The sequence below is a fragment of the Mobula hypostoma genome, chromosome 22 (genome assembly GCF_963921235.1).
Source record: "Mobula hypostoma chromosome 22, sMobHyp1.1, whole genome shotgun sequence".
NCBI lineage: Eukaryota > Metazoa > Chordata > Chondrichthyes > Myliobatiformes > Myliobatidae > Mobula > Mobula hypostoma.
In genome coordinates this window covers 16,282,835-16,302,183 of record NC_086118.1, presented here as the reverse complement: position 1 = coordinate 16,302,183, position 19,349 = coordinate 16,282,835, and the positions used below count along the sequence as shown (strand labels likewise).

The window sequence follows — 19,349 nt, the reverse complement described above, 5'->3', positions numbered from 1 at the left end:
ATTTAGTGGGGTCATGAGTTTTGAAATGTGTTCCCGTTTTAATAGAAATAAACCGTAACACTTCCACGTCAAACTCAGAAGCAAGCAAAATAAAAATTCAACTTGAAGGCAAGACTCTTGGTGTCCATTGAGGACAACGGTGATTACAGCTTTACTCGAAGCCAGAAGGCGTTCTAAGTTAACAAAGGCCTTAGGTTCTTGTGTGAAGGAATAAATTCAGATACGCAAGAACGCAAGATGAGCACACACAACTCTCAACTTTGACTCCAGCTCAGCTGCCTACGCAGCGCCTCCGGCTTGCGTCACAATCGACGCAACACGAGGGGCGGTACCAATGCTTCACCCAAATTTCGCTTCCCCACCCCCCATTTCCCTCCTTAGCTTGGCGAACCCTGGGAATTGTAGTTTGTTTACCGAAGGCTTGGCCGGTAAAGAAGCCTGCCGCCTCGGGACTCCGTCAGGAGGTGGAACTACAGGTTCCAGCACGCGTGGTGCGACTGCGCAGTGTGAAGTGTCGTCCTTGCCTTCCTCCTCCCCCCCTCTCTCTCGCTCTCTCTCTTTCCCTTTCCCTTTCCCATCTTGTTCCCTCACTTACAGATGTGACGCCAGGAGAGACGCATTCTTAATGGGATTTTCCCGAATTTTTCTCTGATTACATCTTCCTCGGGCTGCACACAGATTTCATTTTTTTAAAAAAATTTCTCACACACAGAGGGACTCTCTCTTGCCGTGGAGGGGGGCAGCGGGTTTCCATGGCTTCTTTGTCAGGCTGCGGTGGCGGCGCCTCCAGGCACTCGGGCAGTTCCTAGTTTTAAATATTGTTTTTCTCTAAAGAATTAATTCGGTTAGAAACTATTTGGACTTTTCTCTGGGAACCGTTGCGGCGCGTTACCCTCGCCGTCTGATTTTTATTTTGGCTTAAATCTATAAATTTGTATACCTTTTTTCTGGAAAAAAATTATTTCATTTATATAACCAAGTTTTTAAAAAAAATTCTGTGTGTGTGTGTGTGTGTGGTTGTGATATGATGCTTGAAAGAAAGCTGCAAGAGGTTTTCAAACGTTTTTCCTGACGGCGACGGTGTGGGTTTGGGTCCTCTTTATTTGATTTAGAGACTAGGTGCAAGTGTTTTGCGTGTGTGTTGTGTTTTTCACATAAATATATATATATATAAAAGGAAGCGAGTGACCGAGTTGCTGCATTGCAGCCCCCTTTGGAATATTATCTGTGCAATGGCGACTCCCAGCTACAGCAACAACTCCAGCAGCTCAGCACAGCAGCAACAGAGTCAGCAGCAAAACACAACCACCTGCATGCAGGGTAAGTCATCGGACAGCACTTTTGTGTAATGCTATTTGCAATGTATAAGTTATATTCCTTTTTGCCTTTCTGCTATGGGCTGTTAATACCTTGGTGTAGATATTGTCGCTGCAGACAGCCTCTTCATTGGGCTTGGATTTGTAAGGTGTGGATTCAGGTTAGATAGTTTTAATTTCGCCCTACTTTGATCTGTTATCATGAAATTATTTAAGTGGAAGCAAGTTTTATGCCTGCAACAATTGTAAAATTATGGGGTGTCATTGTGTACAGTGTCTCTTTTCTGAAAACTTCGGACTCATCGATATCATCCATCTTGCATTTTATTTCTTAAGAAATAAGGTAGTTGCACTTAAATGATACATCTTGCACACCAAGTTATTTCAAATTGTTTTACACATTGAATTACTTTGAAATGTTGGTATGAATACAGAAGCAGGGTAGTTGTTTTATGGTTGGAGAACGTCCATACTTTTTTTTTCTTCTGTGGTTAAATGACAAATATTACATGGTTAACTTTATAAAAATGAAATAAGCTGGGTAACAGTTGGGAATTGTGTTGTACGGTTATTATTTTCCTGTAGTTACGTTGTTTCCCTGAAGTATGGTCCTTGGGTAAATTACATTTCCTTTTTAGAAAATCCACTTCGTTCATTTTTCAGATCCTTTTTCTATTTTCTCTGACTGATACAATTTAATAAGTCATAAAGAAATAACCATTACAGAGAAAATGCACCTTGCCCATTTATATTAAAGCTAACATTATTTGTAGTTATTGTATTTTGGATTAATCCAAAATAATGCAGGCAGATATAACTCAGTTATTAAATATTTTGTCCTCGTTTGATATGTAGACTAACAGTTGTCAGATAATTTCATTTGAACTAATATTTCTTACAGTATACAGCATGAGGCTTGTTATATAATTTGATAACTGGTAAAATGTCCGATAAGACTGGTATTTTTCCTAGTACTGTGGTAAAAATAGCATAAATAAGGAGCACTTGTATTCTTTCATCCATTTTGATTTATTAACCTTTTAACTATATCTTGCTGCCACCATTAGTCAACATAGTAAATGCATTGAAGAAGTAACATTTCTAGAAGGTTTAAGTATTGCAAATTCCTAGTTGTAAGTTACAAGGCAGAACATTTAATTTTGTGCTATCCTTGAACCATAGAGGTATGCTGTTGTAGTTTGTCCTCAGATTTCTTGATTAACATAGAGATTTGCAGATAACTTTAAGTCAGCCAACCATTTGTTTGATTCACTTTTGAAGCTTTACTTCCATTTTAATCCTGTGATGTCTGTGCTCTTGGGGTGGTTTGCATGCACTCAGCCCATTTGCAGTTTGTACTAGTCTTGCTGCATTTTGGTGTATTTGAATAGCTCATAGTTTACCCCCTGAATCACAAAAGCATCTACTTCACTTATCAGTCCTCAGCAGTTGTTTGGTATAAAACAGTATGTATACCCATGCAACTGTGTGATGGATTTGTTTAGATCTTTTTACAGTTGCACACATGACTGTGTTTTCATAGAATTATACAACACAGAAAAATGCTAATGTCATCCACGTGGACTGTGCCTATCTATGCATCGTCCTCAAATTCTAGACTCTCGTCCCCTAGCATAATGATTCTGGTCTTCTATCTATGGCCCTCGTGATTTTATAAACCTCTATAAGATTACCCTTTTGCACTCAGCCTTTTACTTCCATTGAAAATAATCTATAAATCTTATAATTAAAGGCAGAATTAACAATTTTCTGAACACAATTTACCTAAGGATTTTCTCATGTTACAAATATCGTGTAGATACCACTGTATTTTGATAGAAGTTTGTAAAGAAAACAAATCTTTTTTAATATTGGTGCTATATTTATGAACTGACATGGCCATTTTAAATTATATTTTGCTGCATTATAAACACTAGCCAGTGTAGAGACATTTTCAAATTATTCCACAAGTTATCGATTTGTAGGAACCTATGAAACTAAAAGATTTTGCAATTCTGTTTTTGATTTCCAGAGGGTAATCCTTGAACGTGTTTTTAGTTAAGGACTTTTATTAGTTTCTTTCTTTGTATTGTAATACTTAATTTTGTATCACTGTATAAACCTGGATTAATAAATTTTGACAGAATTCACTGTGGTTGATCTTGGCTATAATTTGTAGAAGAAGTGAACGGAATCTTTCATAGTACTGAATATCAACAAAATATGCAAACCTATTAAACTTACATATTTTCATGAGTGTATGAATCTCTTGTATGGTAACTTTAGGGACTTAACTCATTTGTGTTTGTGCTGTTCTCCAACCCAACTGAACCTTCATTCTAATTTTGCACATCTGAATAAAAGCTATTTGCTTTATGATTGGATTCTGGTTCTCCAACTACATCTTAGGTTTTAGAATTGTATATCGGATGGGGAACATTAATGGAGATCCAGGAAGTGCAACTGATGTTTTTTGAGCTCACTGACCAATCAAGTCCAGAGGAACTGGTTCCTTGGTTCAAGTCCAGTTAATGGAGGAAATATTTTTGTTAGCATCTAGCTAATAGTTTTATTTGTGTGTATGGTGTATTCAGCAGAATGTTCCCAGGTTGTCTTAAAGCTGAACTCCTTTTGTTTTGGAGAAGAAAACCTGACATTCGTGAGCCTAGCATACAAGTGTCTTACATTAGCTTTGCTCTTTTGCTGCCTCTGAAATGGCCTACCAAGCCATATTGTTGAATTGAGCTGCCACTAAATGGTTTAACCTATTTGACCTTGTCCTCGCCAGTCTTATCCATCACAGATGCAACTGCTTGTGACTAGTGTCCTTGTGGAGACCAAGTCACATAACAGATGGCATTGTATATTGTGGAACTACCACGCTACAAGGTGTCAGTTGCAGCTCAGTGGACAATCTTGCATCTAAGTTTGAAAACCGTCTGCATTAGTCCCCTTGGGAGATTTGAGCATATTCATTGAGCAGTGATATTGCTGTTTTGCTTTGAAGAATTTGGCACTACATGGGAATCTTTTCAGTTGAGATGCTGAATTTGATTCCCTGCCTGACCTTTAAGGTGGATAAAAAAGATTATTTAAAAGTTGTCTCTTTGGGGTTTCTAATGAATTTTATTTCTTGTACTCCTTTCAGCTTAAATTAGGCATCCATGGGGTATTGTCAACCATCTGTATCAGCAGAGTTGTATTCATCTCAGTCAACAATTTTATAACCCAGTATTTATTTCAGTTCTTCATCATGCTCAAGCCAGGTTATTTTCAGATGATCTTCTGTCAACATCTTGGGAGATTTCAATATGTGTCATGTATGTCAGCGCAGCATCAGATGTGCATCCAAATGAGATGCCAGCTTGCTGAAACCACAAGGTGAAGCTGTGGCATGTTAAAACTGAGCAAAACAAAACTGTAGACTGGGCATCAGGTTATGTAAGGTGGTGGAGCAATGAAGTTACTGTTAGGAATTGGATAGCTGTATTGGTGTTCTCCCACAGAAGACAAGTGCTCATGTTTGTCTCCCACAGAAGACAAGTGCTCATGTTTGTCTCCCAAAACTGAGTAAATTATGCATCCATCAGAAATAGAATAATGTGGAGGCTAGTTTGGCTGTAAGACTTCTCCAATTTCAGGTTCCCCCCCCCCCACATTCTTTTACATTCATTCTAGCCCCCGTCACCCTGTTTCTTTTTCCTCCTTCCCCTTCATATACTTCATCTGCCTATCTTCCACAAAGTCCTGCTGGGTCCCATAAATCTTTTATCCTGTGGTCATAAGACTATTAACTGGTTCCTTAATTCGATAAGATGACTCCTGACCTTACAACCTCCCTCATTATATTGTTTGCCTTCACTTTCTCTGTAGCTGTTACACTTTATTCTGCATTGTTTTTGTTTTATCTTGTACTACTACATTGCACTGTGTAATGATTTTATCTGTATGAACTGTATGCAACAAAGCTTTTCATTATCTTAGTATATGTGAAATAAACCAATTCTAATCCCATCTTCCTTATTTGGTCCCATGTCTATCAGATTCCATCATCTGCAGCACCTTTTCTCCTTCTCTTATCACCTCCTAGCCTGTCTTGACATTTCCAGTATTGTGCTTCACCTGCCTATTACTTTCCTGGGTCCACCTATGACTTGCCAGCTTTTGCTTCACCCCTCTGTCCACCCCTTCATACTGGCTATCTCCCCTCTATCTCTCAGTTCAGATGAAGGGTCTTGACCCAAAACATCAATTGTCTCTTTATCTCCACAGATGTTACTTGAACTGCTGAGTTCATTCAGCATTTTGTTTGTTACTCCAGATTTGAGAATGTGCCATCTCTTTTTTTTTCCCATCTTGGTAAATAAGTAATTGACTAGTTGGTTTGCTTTTGAAGCTGCTAACTGGGGCTCTGTTGGAAGATGTGTGACTGTCTTTCATGTAAGTTAATGTTCATGCCTGGGGATGCAGGAGCCACACCTGCATGTACTGAATTTGGCAATTACCAGCTTGGTGTGTAACATAATGCTCCTTTTGGCATGTTGTCAGTGCTCTTAGTGATGCCATCTCCCCAAAAAAAAGTCAAGACATGAGCTTTCTTGAAAACGAACATCTTGTAGAGCAACAAAAGTTATCTTCATAAATCTGGGTTGTTACACTATGAAAATGGGAAGAAAAGACTTGAACATCTCTATGAGCAGTACAGCTTCTCCTCTTCTTGAGTTCTCCTGAGCAATCCAATAATTTAGCAAAGTAACTTGTAGACTTGTAAACTGAGTCCACTTTTGAGATTGAATATTTCAATTCCACACTGTGCAAGGTTGATTTGAAGAACAGCTTATTGTGGGAATCTGGTGATGCACAGAATCTTAACTGAGCTTCAGGCTTTTGGCAAAATGTGGTTTTGAGAATCTCCAATAAAAGAAGTTAGTAGGAATTGATCAAATTATTCTTCAGTAACTTGTCGTATACTGAGAGTAAAAATAACTTATCTTCCAAAGATGTCACTGCATAGGTTCATCATGGAAGTGTCATTGGATGAACTAATACAGGTATTGCAACAATGAACGTGAAACTAGACACTAGAATACTACAGCACAGTACAAGCCTTTCAGCCCTCAATGTTGTGCCGATCCATGTATGCCTTAAAAAAAAAAGGAACTAAACCCACACTACTCCGTTTCTGTCTATTTTTCTTTCATCCATGTGCCTGTCCAAGAGGCTCTTAAATACCCCTAATGTTTTAGCCTCCAGCACCATCCCTGGCAAGTTATTCCAGGCACCCACAACCCTCTGTGTAAAAAAAAACTTACCCCTGATGTCTCTGCTAAACTTCCCTCCCTTAACTTTGTACATATGCCCTCTGGTGTTTGCTATTTGTGCCCTGGGAAACAGGTACTGGCTATCCACCCTATCTATGCCTCTCATAATCTTGTCCTCTCATCCTTCTACGCTCCAAAGAGAAAAGTCCCAGCTCTGCTAACCTTGCCTCATAAGGCTTGTTTTCCAATCCAGGTAACATCCTGGTAAATCTCCTTTGCACCCTCTCAATAGCTTCCACATCCTTCCTATAATGAGGTGACCAGAACTGAACACAATACTCTTAAGTGTGGTCTTGCCAGAGATTTGTAGAGTTGCAATATGACCTCTCTACTCTTGAGCTCAATCCCCCTATTAATGAAGCCTTGCATCCCATAGGCCGCCTTAACTATCCTATCAACCTGTGCAGCGACCTTGAGGGATGTATGGATTTGAACACCAAGGTCCCTCTGTTCATCCACAGTCTTAAGTAACCGACCATTAACCTTGTACTCAGCCTTCTGGTTTGTCCTTCCAAAATGCATCACCTCACACTTAACCGGATTGAACTCCATCTGTCACTTCTCTGCCCAACTCTGCATCCTGTCTATATCCTCTTGTAACCTTCGACCTACAGCTCCATCCACAACTTCTCCATTCTTTGTATCATCTGCAGACTAACTCATCCATCCTTTCGCCTCTTCACCCAGGTCATTCATAAAAATCACAAAGAGTAGGGGTCCCAGGACAGATCCTTGCGGCACTCCACTAGTCACTGGCCTCCAGGCAGAATACTTTCCTTCCACTACTACCCTCTGCTTTCTTTCTTTAAGCCAATTTTTTTTATCCAAACAGCCAAAGTTCCACTGATCCCATGCCTCATGACTTTCTGGATGAGTCTCTCGTGGAGGACCTTGTCAAATGCCTTGCTAAAATCCATGTAGACAACATCTATCCCCCTACCCTCATCAACTTCTTTTGTTACCTCTTCAAAAAAACTCAGACTTGTGAGGCAAGACCTTCCCTTCACAAAAGCATGTCGATTATCCTTGAGTAGACGACTACTCCAAGTGCTCGTAGGTCCTATTCTTAAGAATCCTTTCCAATAGTTTGCAGACCACCGACGTAAGACTCACCGGTCTATAGTTCCCAGGATTCTCCCTATTACCTTTTTTAAACAATGGAACTACATTTGCCATTCTCCAATCCTCTGGCACCTCCCCTGCAGCCAAAGAGGATTCAAAGATCATAGTTACTGCTCCAGCGATCTCTTCTCTCGCTTCCCACAGCAACCTGGGGTATATCAGGTCTGGCCCTGGAGACTTATCAATCTTGATGTTTTTAAGAAGATCCAACGCTACTTCTTCCTTAATTTCCACATTGTCCAGCACACAGGCCTGTTCTATTTCGACCTCACCCTGATCAAGGTCCTTTTCTCTTGTGAATACTGAAGCAAAGTATTCATTTAGGACCTCCCCAACCTCCTTCGCCTCCAGGCACATGTTGCCTTCTTTATCCTTTAGCCTTCATTCTTGTCATCCTTCTGTTCTTCACATACGCATAGAACGCCTTGGTGTTCTCCTTAATCCTACATGCCTAGGCCTTCTCATACCGCCTTTGAGCTCTTCTAAGTCCTTTCTTAAGCTCCTTCCTGGCTACCCTATATTTCTCATGAGCCCCTCCTGCTTCCTATATCTAACATAAGCTTCCTTCTTCCTCTTGACGAGTTGCCTCACGTGTTTCGTCAGCCATGGTTCCCTTTTCCTACCATTTTTTCCTTGTCTCAGTGGGACAAACCTATCCTGAACCCAGCACAAGTGGTCCCTAAACTTCCTCCACCTTACTTCTGTGCTTTCACCCTTGAACATCTGTTTCCAATTTACTCACTAGTTCCTGCCTCATCCCTTCATAGTTAGCCCTTCCCCAGTTAAGCACTTTCCCATTTTGTCTGTTTTTTTTTATCCTTTTCCATAGCTATGTTGAAGCTAAGGGAGTTGTGGACACTCTCACCAAAATGCTCTCCCACCAAGAGTTCTGCCACCTGACCAGGTTCATTACCCAGAACTATATCCAGTATGGCCTCTCCTCTTGTCTGGACCTGAATTGGAGTTTCCCATTCTCCCACATTTGTAAGGTATTTTAGCTATTTCATGCAACATGTAGTGAGCCCATAATATACATACCTCGGTAAGTGAAAGTATCTTCTTGCAGGACACAAATAGCCATTGACCATTTACAACCACTTCCGAAGATATCTGCAGCACTAACATCAACAAATTAGCTATGGTCAAATTGCAGATAACTTAAAATCTTTGACCAAGCATTTTAACTGAGCAAGCTGCATAAGCTTTCCTGATCATGGATCAGGACAGAGACTGAATATCCTGCACAATGGATCACAGAAGAAATCACCAAGTCTACCCACTATCAACAAGGCAAGAAGATGATAGAGTATATTTCATTTGCTTAGATGCAAGCAGTTGCAGAATTTTAAACCATCTAAAAACAATGCAACCCATTTGATAAAGCAGCCTGTGCATCTGATACCATAAACAAAATATATAGGAAGAAGTACAGTCAACGTTTCGGCTCTAGACCCTTCGTCAGGACTGACAGCAAACAGAGATGATAGAGATTTGAAAGGGGGAGGGGGAGACCCAAAATGGTAGGAGAAGACAAGAGGGGGAGGGATGAAGCCAAGAGCTGGGAAGTTGATTGGCAAAAGGGATACAAGGCTGGAGAAGGGAGAGTATCATGGGACAGAAGGCCAAGGAAGAAATTCTCATTCCGATATGTTCACACATATTAATTCCATGTCCCATTCCCATTCCAATATGTTAATCTATGGCCTCCTTTACAGCAACTCAAGGTTTTCTCAGTAGCATCATTGAACTTGCAATCTCCACAATCCAGGAAGAGCCAAGTAAAAGTTGATGGAAATGTCACTGTACCAAAGTGGCAGACAATTCTGACAAATGGATACTGCTGTCCCTTCATTTTCAAGGGGTAAATTTTTGTTTTTTTCCATAGGGCCTTTTTACCCTTGCAGTTTATTAACTCAGTTCACAAGGATTCAACTTCTTCCAGTTCTACGTAAAATCTTTCCACTGATTTGTTGCCACCTTTTACCAGTAGAGCTACACCACTCCCTCTGCCTACCTTCCTATCCCTCCGATACAACGTATAACTTGGATGTTCAACTCTCGACTACAACCATCCTTCATGATTCAGTGATGGCCACGACATCATACTTGACAATCTGTAATAGTGCAACAAGATCATCCACTTTTTTTCTTATACTCCATGTACTGAGATATAGCACTGAGTATGGGTTTTGCTACCCTTTTTGATTTTGCATCCCTGATGTATTGATACTCACCTTACTGGCTGCAATTTTGTTCTATCATCTTCCTGCCCTTCCTGACAGTCTGACTGCTATCTTTGCTTTTTTACCATCCGTCCTATCCTGAATTCCTTCATTCCCATTCCTAACCACCCCCCCGCCAAATTAGTTTAAACCCTCCCCCACAGCTCTAACAAACCTGCCCGTGAAAATATTGGTCCCCCTTGGGTTCAGGTGCAACCTGTCACTTCAGTACAGGTCATACCTCCCCCAGAAGAGATCCCAATGATCCAAGGACCTGAAGCCCTGCTCCAGCTTCTCAGCCATGCACTAATCTGCCAAATCATCCTGTTTTTGCCCTCACTGGCGTGTGGCACAGGTAGCAATCCAGAAATTACTACCCTGGATGTCCTGCTTCTCAGCTTTCTGTCTAGCTCTCTAAATTCTCTCTTCAGGACCTCTTTGCTTTTCCTTCCTATGTCATCGGTGCCATCAGATTCCTAAATTATCTTGTCCTTTATAACCTAGACTCTGCTTTATTCAGTGGCTGCTGTATTTGTCTGGCTAGCCCAGGGTTGATCACAGGGTGCAGTTGGGCAGATAATGAGACTTGCTTTACTTTAGGATATGTGCAATGCTTGGCATTTAGAGTGTGTATCTTAATCCCATACTTCATTGATATCTTGCTGTACTAAGTTGTTTCATTTCCTGAGGCGTTGCAAATGGAATTGAGCATTGTAAATATTAGGAGTCATTCCAATTTTGATCTAATGGAAGGAAGGTTACTGAAGTAGCTGGGCCCATGAATTGCCCTGATGATTGCCAGCAGTACTCTGGGCTGAGATTGGTGATCCGCCACACATTAGTTTTCACAAACTCTTACTGCAGTGTTTCCCTGTTGTGTTTCTTTTGTGTTCTGTTTTACCTGTTCCCTATGATGCCACAATTTGCACACTATAATATCAAAGGCAGTTACACTCACCTTATTTCTGGAATTTGGCTGTTTGGTATTTCAGACATGTAGTTCAAGTCAGGGAACACCCACTTTCCTCCAGCTCTCCTTTGCAAATGTTTTTTTCCAATAATATTCAGACAATGTGAACAATGCTATATTAGAAAGATTCATTGTTATTCACTTGCATATAACTATTGTTTAATCTGGAATGACACAAACAAATACTTATTTGCAATATTTTACCTTTTTTATTGTCTTTTGCCATTTCCATTCCAAATTCTTAATGCTACAATGCTTTTGATTGTTGACAAACCTCTTGCCTTTTATTTTTGTCTTTGTCCTTCCAAACAATACCTTGCCTTGGTATGGCCTCTACTTTTGCTGCTTTGAATGTGACTGGTTGAACATTAGTTATCAGACAAGCTGGCCTGCATCAAACATGCTTTACTCTTTCAAAGCTGGTCAATACTCATGAATTACTTTGAAGATTGCTGATATGGACAGTTACTCCTGTATTTCCTAGTTTGCTTAAATCTCTCTCAGCTATGTAATGTGTTGTGCCTTTGCTGCAATAAGCTAACTTCCATGACACTTGTACCCTGTTTGAACTCGAAAAAGCTACATTCCTTCATCTTCCTCTCTAACCTGCAATGCACATATGTCCTTGCTATGTATTGAACCCATTTATTGAACAGTTTCAGAGTACTTGAATGAATATGCCACAGTTATCACAGACTTTATAAAGACACTGGTGGATGAGTACGCAAATACGAGGAAATCTGCAGATGCTGGAATTTCAAGCAACACATAAAAATTGCTGGTGAATGCAGCAGGCCAGGCAGCATCTCTAGGAAGAGGTGTAGTCGATGTTTCGGGCCGAAACCCTTTGTCAGGACTAACTGAAAGAAGAGATAGTAAGAGATTTGCAAGGGGGAGAAGGAGATCCGAAATGATAGGAGAAGACATGAGGGGGAGGGATGGAGCTAAGAGCTGGAAAGTTGATTGGCAAAAGGGATACGAGAGGATCATGGGATGGGAGGCCTAGGGAGAAAGAAAGGGGAAGGGGGGAAGCCCAGCGCATGGGCAAGGAGTATAGTGAGAGGGATAGGGGGAGAAAGAGAGAGAAAAAGAAAAAATAATAATAAATAAATAAATAACTGATGTGGTATGAAGGGGAGGTGGGGCATTAACGGAAGTTAGAGAAGTCATTGTTCATGCCATCAGGTTGGAGGCTACCCAGACGGAATATAAGGTGTTGTTCCTCCAACCTGAGCGTGGCTTCATCTTGACAGTAGAGGAGGCTGTGGATAGACATATCAGAATGGGAATGGGACATGGAATTAAAATGTGTGGCCACTGGGAGATCCTGCTTTCTCTGGTGAACAGCGTAGGTGTTCAGCGAAGTGGTCTCCCAGCCTGCGTCGGGTCTCACCAATATGTAGAAGGCCACATCGGGAGCACCGGACACAGTATATCACCCCACCTGACTCACAGGTGAAGTGTCGCCTCACCTGGAAGGACTGTCTGGGGCCCTGAATGGTGGTGAGGGCGGAAGTGTAAGGGCATCCTTGTTCCACTTGCAAGGATAAGTGCCAGGAGGGAGATTGGTGGGAAGGGATGGGGGGCATGAATGGACAAGGGAGTTGCGTAGGGAGCGATCCCTGTGGAAAGCGGGATGAAGGGGGGAGGGAAAGATGTGCTTGGTGGTGGGATCCCGTTGGAGGTGGCAGAAGTTAGAGAATTATATGTTGGACCTGGAGGCTGGTGGGGTGGTAGGTGAGGACAAGGAGAACCCTATTCCTGGTGGTGTGGCAGGAGGATGGGGTGAGAGCAGAGTTGATGGAGGAAGGGAAGCCCATTTCTTTAAAAAAGGAGGACATCTTCTTTGCATGTCCCTACAGAATGATTGTCTTCCCCAAACAGAAGCGCTGGATGAACCAAAAGATTCTTAATCTGCTGAGGATATGATTGGAAGCATTCAGGGCTGGTGACCCATTAAAGTACAAGAGGCCCAGGTATATGCGAGATGGTGATTCCGGACTAACTTGAATCACAGAAGGATGCTCAGCAGCTGTAGGAGGGCTTGAATGCCATTATTTCCCTCAAAGGAAAACTAAGCAATATGCCTTTTGCTGATAATACCACTGTTGTTGGCTGAATTAAAGCTGGTGACGAATCAGCATATTGGAGAGCGATTGACAATGTGTTTGGTGCCACAACAGCAACCTCTCAACCAACCTTAGCAAATCAAAGAACTGTTTATTACAGGCAGCAGCAGATAGAAGTTCATGAACCAGTCCTTATTGGGGGTCTGAAGATGGAGAGGGTCAGTGACCTTAAATCCTTGGTATTAGAAGATCTGTCCAGGGAGCAGAATGCAAGTAGGAGTGAAGAATCGTAAAGAAGGTGCGACAGCATTTCTCTTCAAAGTCTGCATTGACTTGCCAAAACTTTGGCAAACTTTTATAGATGCACAGTGGAGAGTATCTTACAGTAGCCTAACTGGTTGCATCATGGCCTGGCATGGAAACACTAGTACCCAAGAACAAAATAGTTTACAGAAAGTCATGGATCTAGCCAGTTCATCACAGGCAACACTCTCCCCACCAATGAGCACATTCACAAGGAGTGCTGCAACAAGACTGTAACATCGGTGATCAAAGATCCCCACCATCCAGGCCATGCTCTCTTCTCACGACTGCTATCAAGGAGGAGGTACAAGAGTTTTATGTTTCCAACCACCAGGTTTAGGATCAGCTATTACCCTACAACCATCAGGCTTCTGAACCGATGTGAATAGCTTCACTCTTCGCAACTCTGAATTGATTCCACCACTTAGGGACTCACTTTCCAGGACTCACAATTGTTCTTTTGCACATTAGCTGTTTGCCAGTTCTTTACTGGTTTTCATAAATTCTATTGTATTTCATATTTTCCTGTAAATGTTTCTCAAGGTAGTATATGATGATGTATACATTGATAATAAATTTACTTTGACATTGGGTTTCTCACATGCAAACTAAACCAAGGCTCCAACAGTGGTTATTCCTTTTGTGCATTGAAGGCACGTCTTCAGGTTGGTTGCCTTTTTGCAGGGGCTTCAATCCTTTGTGTCTGTTTTCTTCTGGTCCTTGCGATAAATGACATCATAAGTGGCCACTTGTGTATCATTATCCTCACTTTCCAAATTCTTGCTCTCAAAGCTGTACAAGAGGTGTCCAGTTTCTGACCTTCCTCCATTTCAGTCTCGTAATTTGGCTGTTTGTGAATTAGCTTTCACTTTTCCTGGAACTAGTTATTTCAGTTGCACACAAGATTCTTCATCTGACTTGATACTGAAATTGTACTTCCAAAAAGTTTCATGATTTCTGTGGCTATTCCGCAATCCAACTCTTTTGCCATATTTTTTGGTCTCGTCCATTTCCAGACTGTTGTCCTGCTATCTCTACTTATTCTGTAAACTTCACATTTAAAATTCGATGCTTTTATCCAGTCTTGTATCAAATGTTATTCACATACTAACCTCTTGATGACTTATTTGCCACCCAGTCCTTCAATTTTATTAATCTTTTTCTTGAAATCCTTTTGGGCCTTTATCTCAACCTAAGTTTAGCCTTCAGTGCCGTCTCCTTTGGCAGCTCTAGCTGCATTGAGCTGGTCAGAAGGAAAGTCGGGTCTTAATTTTCTAGGTTGTAACTCAAGCTTCTCACTGATCTTACTTTCAGCATGCCCTAGAAATCTATCTTTGATCCTCTTTTCCTCATACTTGATTTTATCTTGTGTAGTTAACTTCCACATTCAGGCTGGCATTGTTAAATTGTACTTGGGCATGTTTCAATTTCTCAAATGCTTCTGCTTTTCTAAATTCAGTTTTATCTGCTTTCATTCACTTGAACTCTTAGATGACTGATTTTTTTGTCTTCAGTATCTGCTATAAATGCTACTCTCCTCACTAGTGATTTCAGTCCTCCTTTCATTGTCATAATTACTCACCATTGAATTCAGTTCTGAGTTGGTTATAATACTTTTATCTATTTTGTTACTGGCTTCCATCCAGGCCTTGGCACCTCTGCACCAGAAGTGCTGATCCTTGTATTTTTTATGTTGAGTCTTGGCTGTTTTGATGCTCTCCTGACTGACCTACATTTTTTCTTTGTTCTAGCATATCCATATGCCTTCTTTATATCTTGTACCAAGTCCCACTTTTATAATTTGCTTTGAACAATGTTCTCTCTCAGCAGTCTAGCATTTATAAATTCATTATTTTTGTTTGTGTAAATCCTTTAGTGGTGTTGGTTTTTAAATGTATAAACACCTGCAATCCAAACCTAGAATCGGAAAACAATGTTCTGTTGGAGATATGGGCAACAATTAATTTTCTGAATGGTTCTTTTCCTTTCCACATTTATTTTTATAGTTTGGAATATTTTTGTCTTAAACTCTAGTAAAGCGGTAGTAATTAAAACAACTGTTTCACCTGTGTCATGACATAGTTACAACTCCTATAATTCAATTTCTTAATATGCAGTGGTAATCAGTTTTGTATGTTTAATATTTATAAAAGTTAATTACTGAGCTACGCACATCTTTAATGTGATCTTGAATAATACAATTTCATTGCTAGAATTAGCTTTTCCTGATTGTTAAGTAATGGTCTGCTGCTGGAAGACAACTGTAATTAGTTTTAGGGGCTAGAAATTAAATTTCACTTTCCACCTGATAATTGTGCATAATTCCCAAATGTAAGAAAATTGCAGAGTTCCCTTGATTATCATGTTAGGGTTCTGGGAAGTAGAATAGAGACAACATGATTAAGCTTAAGGTAATTGACCAGCTACAAAATCTATAGTGGGTGAACGCTGAAGTTTGCTCAAAACCCTTAAAGCTTTTGAGATTTTGCCCTTTTATTTATTCATGGAAGGGTGTAAAGTGCAGGGTTTAAGCAGACAGTGGCACTTAGGAAGTAACTGTTCATATCCACATCGTGCAGAATAATCCTGCAGTGTTTTCAGTGTTGGCAGAAAAGAAAGGCGTGAGTGATCTATGTTGGCAAGCCAGATAGTGCTAATGGATGTACAAAGGGCTGGCACTTCCCAAAATCCCATTGAACTGTGGAGATAAGTGATACCATATGGAACTTGTATTGTCTTTTAGCTTCTATAGGAAAACATCACAGTCTCCTCCAGTTGAATAAACTATTGTTTCCTATGATACTTTGTACTTCATCCATCTTAGTGATTACTTGTGTTTGTTTTCATAATAGAATGACCAAGCACTTATACAATAGCATGCAAAAGTTTGGGCATCCCTGGTCAAAATTTCTGTGGCAAGTATCACAGCTTGTAAAAGCTTTCTGTAGCCAGCTAAGAGTCTTTCAATTCTTGTTTGGGGGATTTTTGCCCATTCTTCCTTGCAAAAGGCTTCTAGTTCAGAGAGATTCTTGGGCAGTCTTGCATTCAATGCTCTTTTGAGGACTATCCACAGATTTTCGATGATGTTTAGGTCGGGGGACTGAGGACCATGGCAAAACCTTCAGCTTGCGCCTCTTGAGGTAGTCCATTGTGGATTTTGAAGTGTGTTTAGGATCATTATCCTGTTGTAGAAGCCATCCTCTTTTCATCTTCAGCTTTTTTTTTACAGATGGTGTGACGTTTGCTTCCAGAATTTGCTGATATTTAAAATTGAATTCATTCTTCCCTCTACCAGTGAAATGTTCCTTTTGCCACTGGCTGCAACACAAGCCCAAAGCATGATCAATCCACCCCCGTGCTTAACAGTTGGAGAGGTGTTCTTTTTATGAAATTCTGCACCCTTTTTTCTCCAAACATACCTTTGCTCATTGCAGCCAAAAAGTTCACAGTCCACAGGACTTGTTTCCAAAATGCATCAGGCTTGTTTAGATGTTCCTTTACAAACTTCTGACGCTGAATTTTGTGGTGAGGACGCAGGAAAGGTTTTCTTCTGATGACTCTTCCATGAAGGTCATTATTTGTGCAGGTGTCGCTACACAGTAGAACAGTGCACCACCACTCCAGAATCTGCTGAATCTTCCTGAAGGTCTTTTGCAGTCAAATGGGGGTTTTGATTTGCCATTCTATCAATCCTACGAGCAGTTCTCTTGGAAAGTTTTCTTGGTCTTCCAGACCCCAACAACCTGCACCGTGCCTGTTAACTGACATTTCTTAATTGCATTACAAACGAAGGAAACGGCTACCTGTAAATGCTTTGCTATCTTCTTAGAGCCTTCTGCTTTGTGGGCATCATTTATTTTAATTTTCAGAGTGCGAGGCAGCTTCTTAGAGGAGCCAATGGCTGCTGATTGTTGGGACAAGGTTTGAGGAGTCAGGGTATTTATAAAGCTTTGAAATTTGCATCACTTGGCCTTTCCTAATGATGATTCTGCACAAGCCATAGCCCTAACAAGCTAATTAAGGTCTGAGACCTTGGTAAAAGTTATCTGAGAGCTCAAATCTCTTGGGGTGCCCAAACTTTTGCATGGTGCTCTTTTCCTTTTCTTCACTCTAAAATCGTACAAAACAAAAATAATACACTAATCTTGCTTAAAATGTTGAAAAGAATGTTTCATCTTTAACTTTATGACTTTTGGAGATCAGTTCATCTTCTACTCACTTAACTATTCACAGTAACAGAAATTTTGACCCGGGTGCCCAAACTTTTGCATGCCACTGTATGTGGATTGAGAAATATGCACTCAAATTGCTGATTTTAAATAGTATTCTAGTATTCATAGTGATTAAGACCATAAGTTTAAAAAAAAATCTTCTGTCACACAGAGGAACAGAATTTAGCTTTGGCAAGATTCAGTAGGTATTAACAATTACACAGAATTTCACCTAGGCGGTCATTTGTAAGGTATGATGTATTTTGAATTGCAGGCAGGTTACTTTGTTGATTAGGATATAATGAGTAAACCAGAATCTCCTCAAGCTTGTCTTCCATGGATGTCTTTCCAGCTTTTGCAGAATTCTATATCACCAACTAGGCCCACTGAGATTAATTGTCATCCTGGCCCATACTGAGATTAGAGAATTTAGTATGAAAGTGGACTTGGCCACAAACTGAACATTTGAAGAATTGTTTTCTAATTTGATAGATATATAGATACTTTACTGATCTCAAAGGAAATTACAATTCACAGTAGCATTACAAGTGCACAGATATACAAATATTAGAGGAGAATTAAGAAAGAATACAAATAAGTTGCCTTAAAAAAAGGTGCACAAGATTTACATGTCAAAGATTATAAGATCACTCCCCAGCTATAGGTTGCCTCATTATAGAGCCTGATGGCCGAGGGTAAGAATGACTTCATATAGTGCTTTTTGGAGCAGTGCAGTTGTCTTAGCCTATTACTAAAAGTGCTCCTCTGATCAGCCAAGGTGGCATGCAGGGGGTGAGAAACGTTGTCCAGAATTGCCAGGATTTTCCAGTGGGTCCTTTGTTCTACCACAATCTCCAGTATGTCCAGTTTGACTCCTATAACAGAGCCAGTTTTTCAGATCGGTGTATTGAGCCTGTTTTCATCACTCATGTTGATGCCATTGCCCCAGTACATCACTGCTTAGAAGATTGTACTGGTGACAACAGACTGGTAAAACGTGAAGGAGAGACCTGCATACTCCAAAGAGCCTCAATCTCCTCAGGAAGTAGAGGTGACTCTTGCCCTTCTTGTACACAGCCTCTATGTTGGTGCTCCACAAAGTCTGTCATCCAAGTGCACTCCCAGATACTTGTAGGTTCTCACCACATCCACGTCCTCACCATCAATAGTAACAGAGAGCAGTGCAGGCTTAATCTTCCTAAAGTCCAACACTATCTTCTTTGTCTTACTGATGTTGAGCTGCAGATGATTCAGCTTGCACCATTCAACAAAGTCCTCCAACAAGGCCCTATATTCACCCTCCTGTCCTGTCTTTGTACACCCAACTATTGTTGAGTCATCAGAATTTCTGTAGACACATGACCCAGTGTTGTTTCTAAAGTCTGAGGTATACAGAGTAAACAGGAAGGGTGCCAGTACAGTCCCCTGTGGGGCCTCAGTGCTGCTTGCGGCCATGTCTGACACACAGCTCTGAAGCCACACAAACTGTGGTCTGCCATTTAGGTAGTCCGTTATCCAGGATACAGTGGAAGTGTCAGCCCGCGTTGAATGGAGCTTTTCTTCAGCAATGTCGGCTGTATGGTATTGAAGGCAGTAGAAGAATCAAAAAAACATCATCCTCACATTGAGGCCAATGCTAGTAAATAGATTTTTTGTTCAAAAAAACTACCAGTTGGCATTTGCAAATGTGCTTTGTCACTTTGCATCAAGCTATAAAAACAAATGATAATCTGGTAATTTAATTGAACTTGTGCAGTTGATAATTGTTTTGATTTCAGTTCATCAGATCTCCCATGCTATCACCAAGATAGGAGA

The 19,349-nt window shown here is 40.7% G+C and overlaps 1 protein-coding gene across 9 annotated transcripts in view; it reads left to right on the top strand.

Moving 5' to 3' along the window:
- The first annotated feature begins 537 nt into the window (after positions 1 to 537).
- map2k4a (mitogen-activated protein kinase kinase 4a) overlaps positions 538 to 19,349 on the top strand; it is a 148,304-nt gene continuing 129,492 nt past the window's right edge. For 6 of the 9 annotated variants that reach the window (XM_063074255.1, XM_063074252.1, XM_063074254.1 and 3 more), the window contains exon 1: positions 538 to 1,320. In XM_063074255.1, the coding sequence (XP_062930325.1) occupies positions 1,233 to 1,320 (88 nt within the window). In that variant the 5' untranslated portion in view covers positions 538 to 1,232. The remainder of the gene's footprint in view (positions 1,321 to 19,349) is intronic. The other 3 variants (XM_063074251.1, XM_063074248.1, XM_063074247.1) reach the window with 2 other exon arrangements.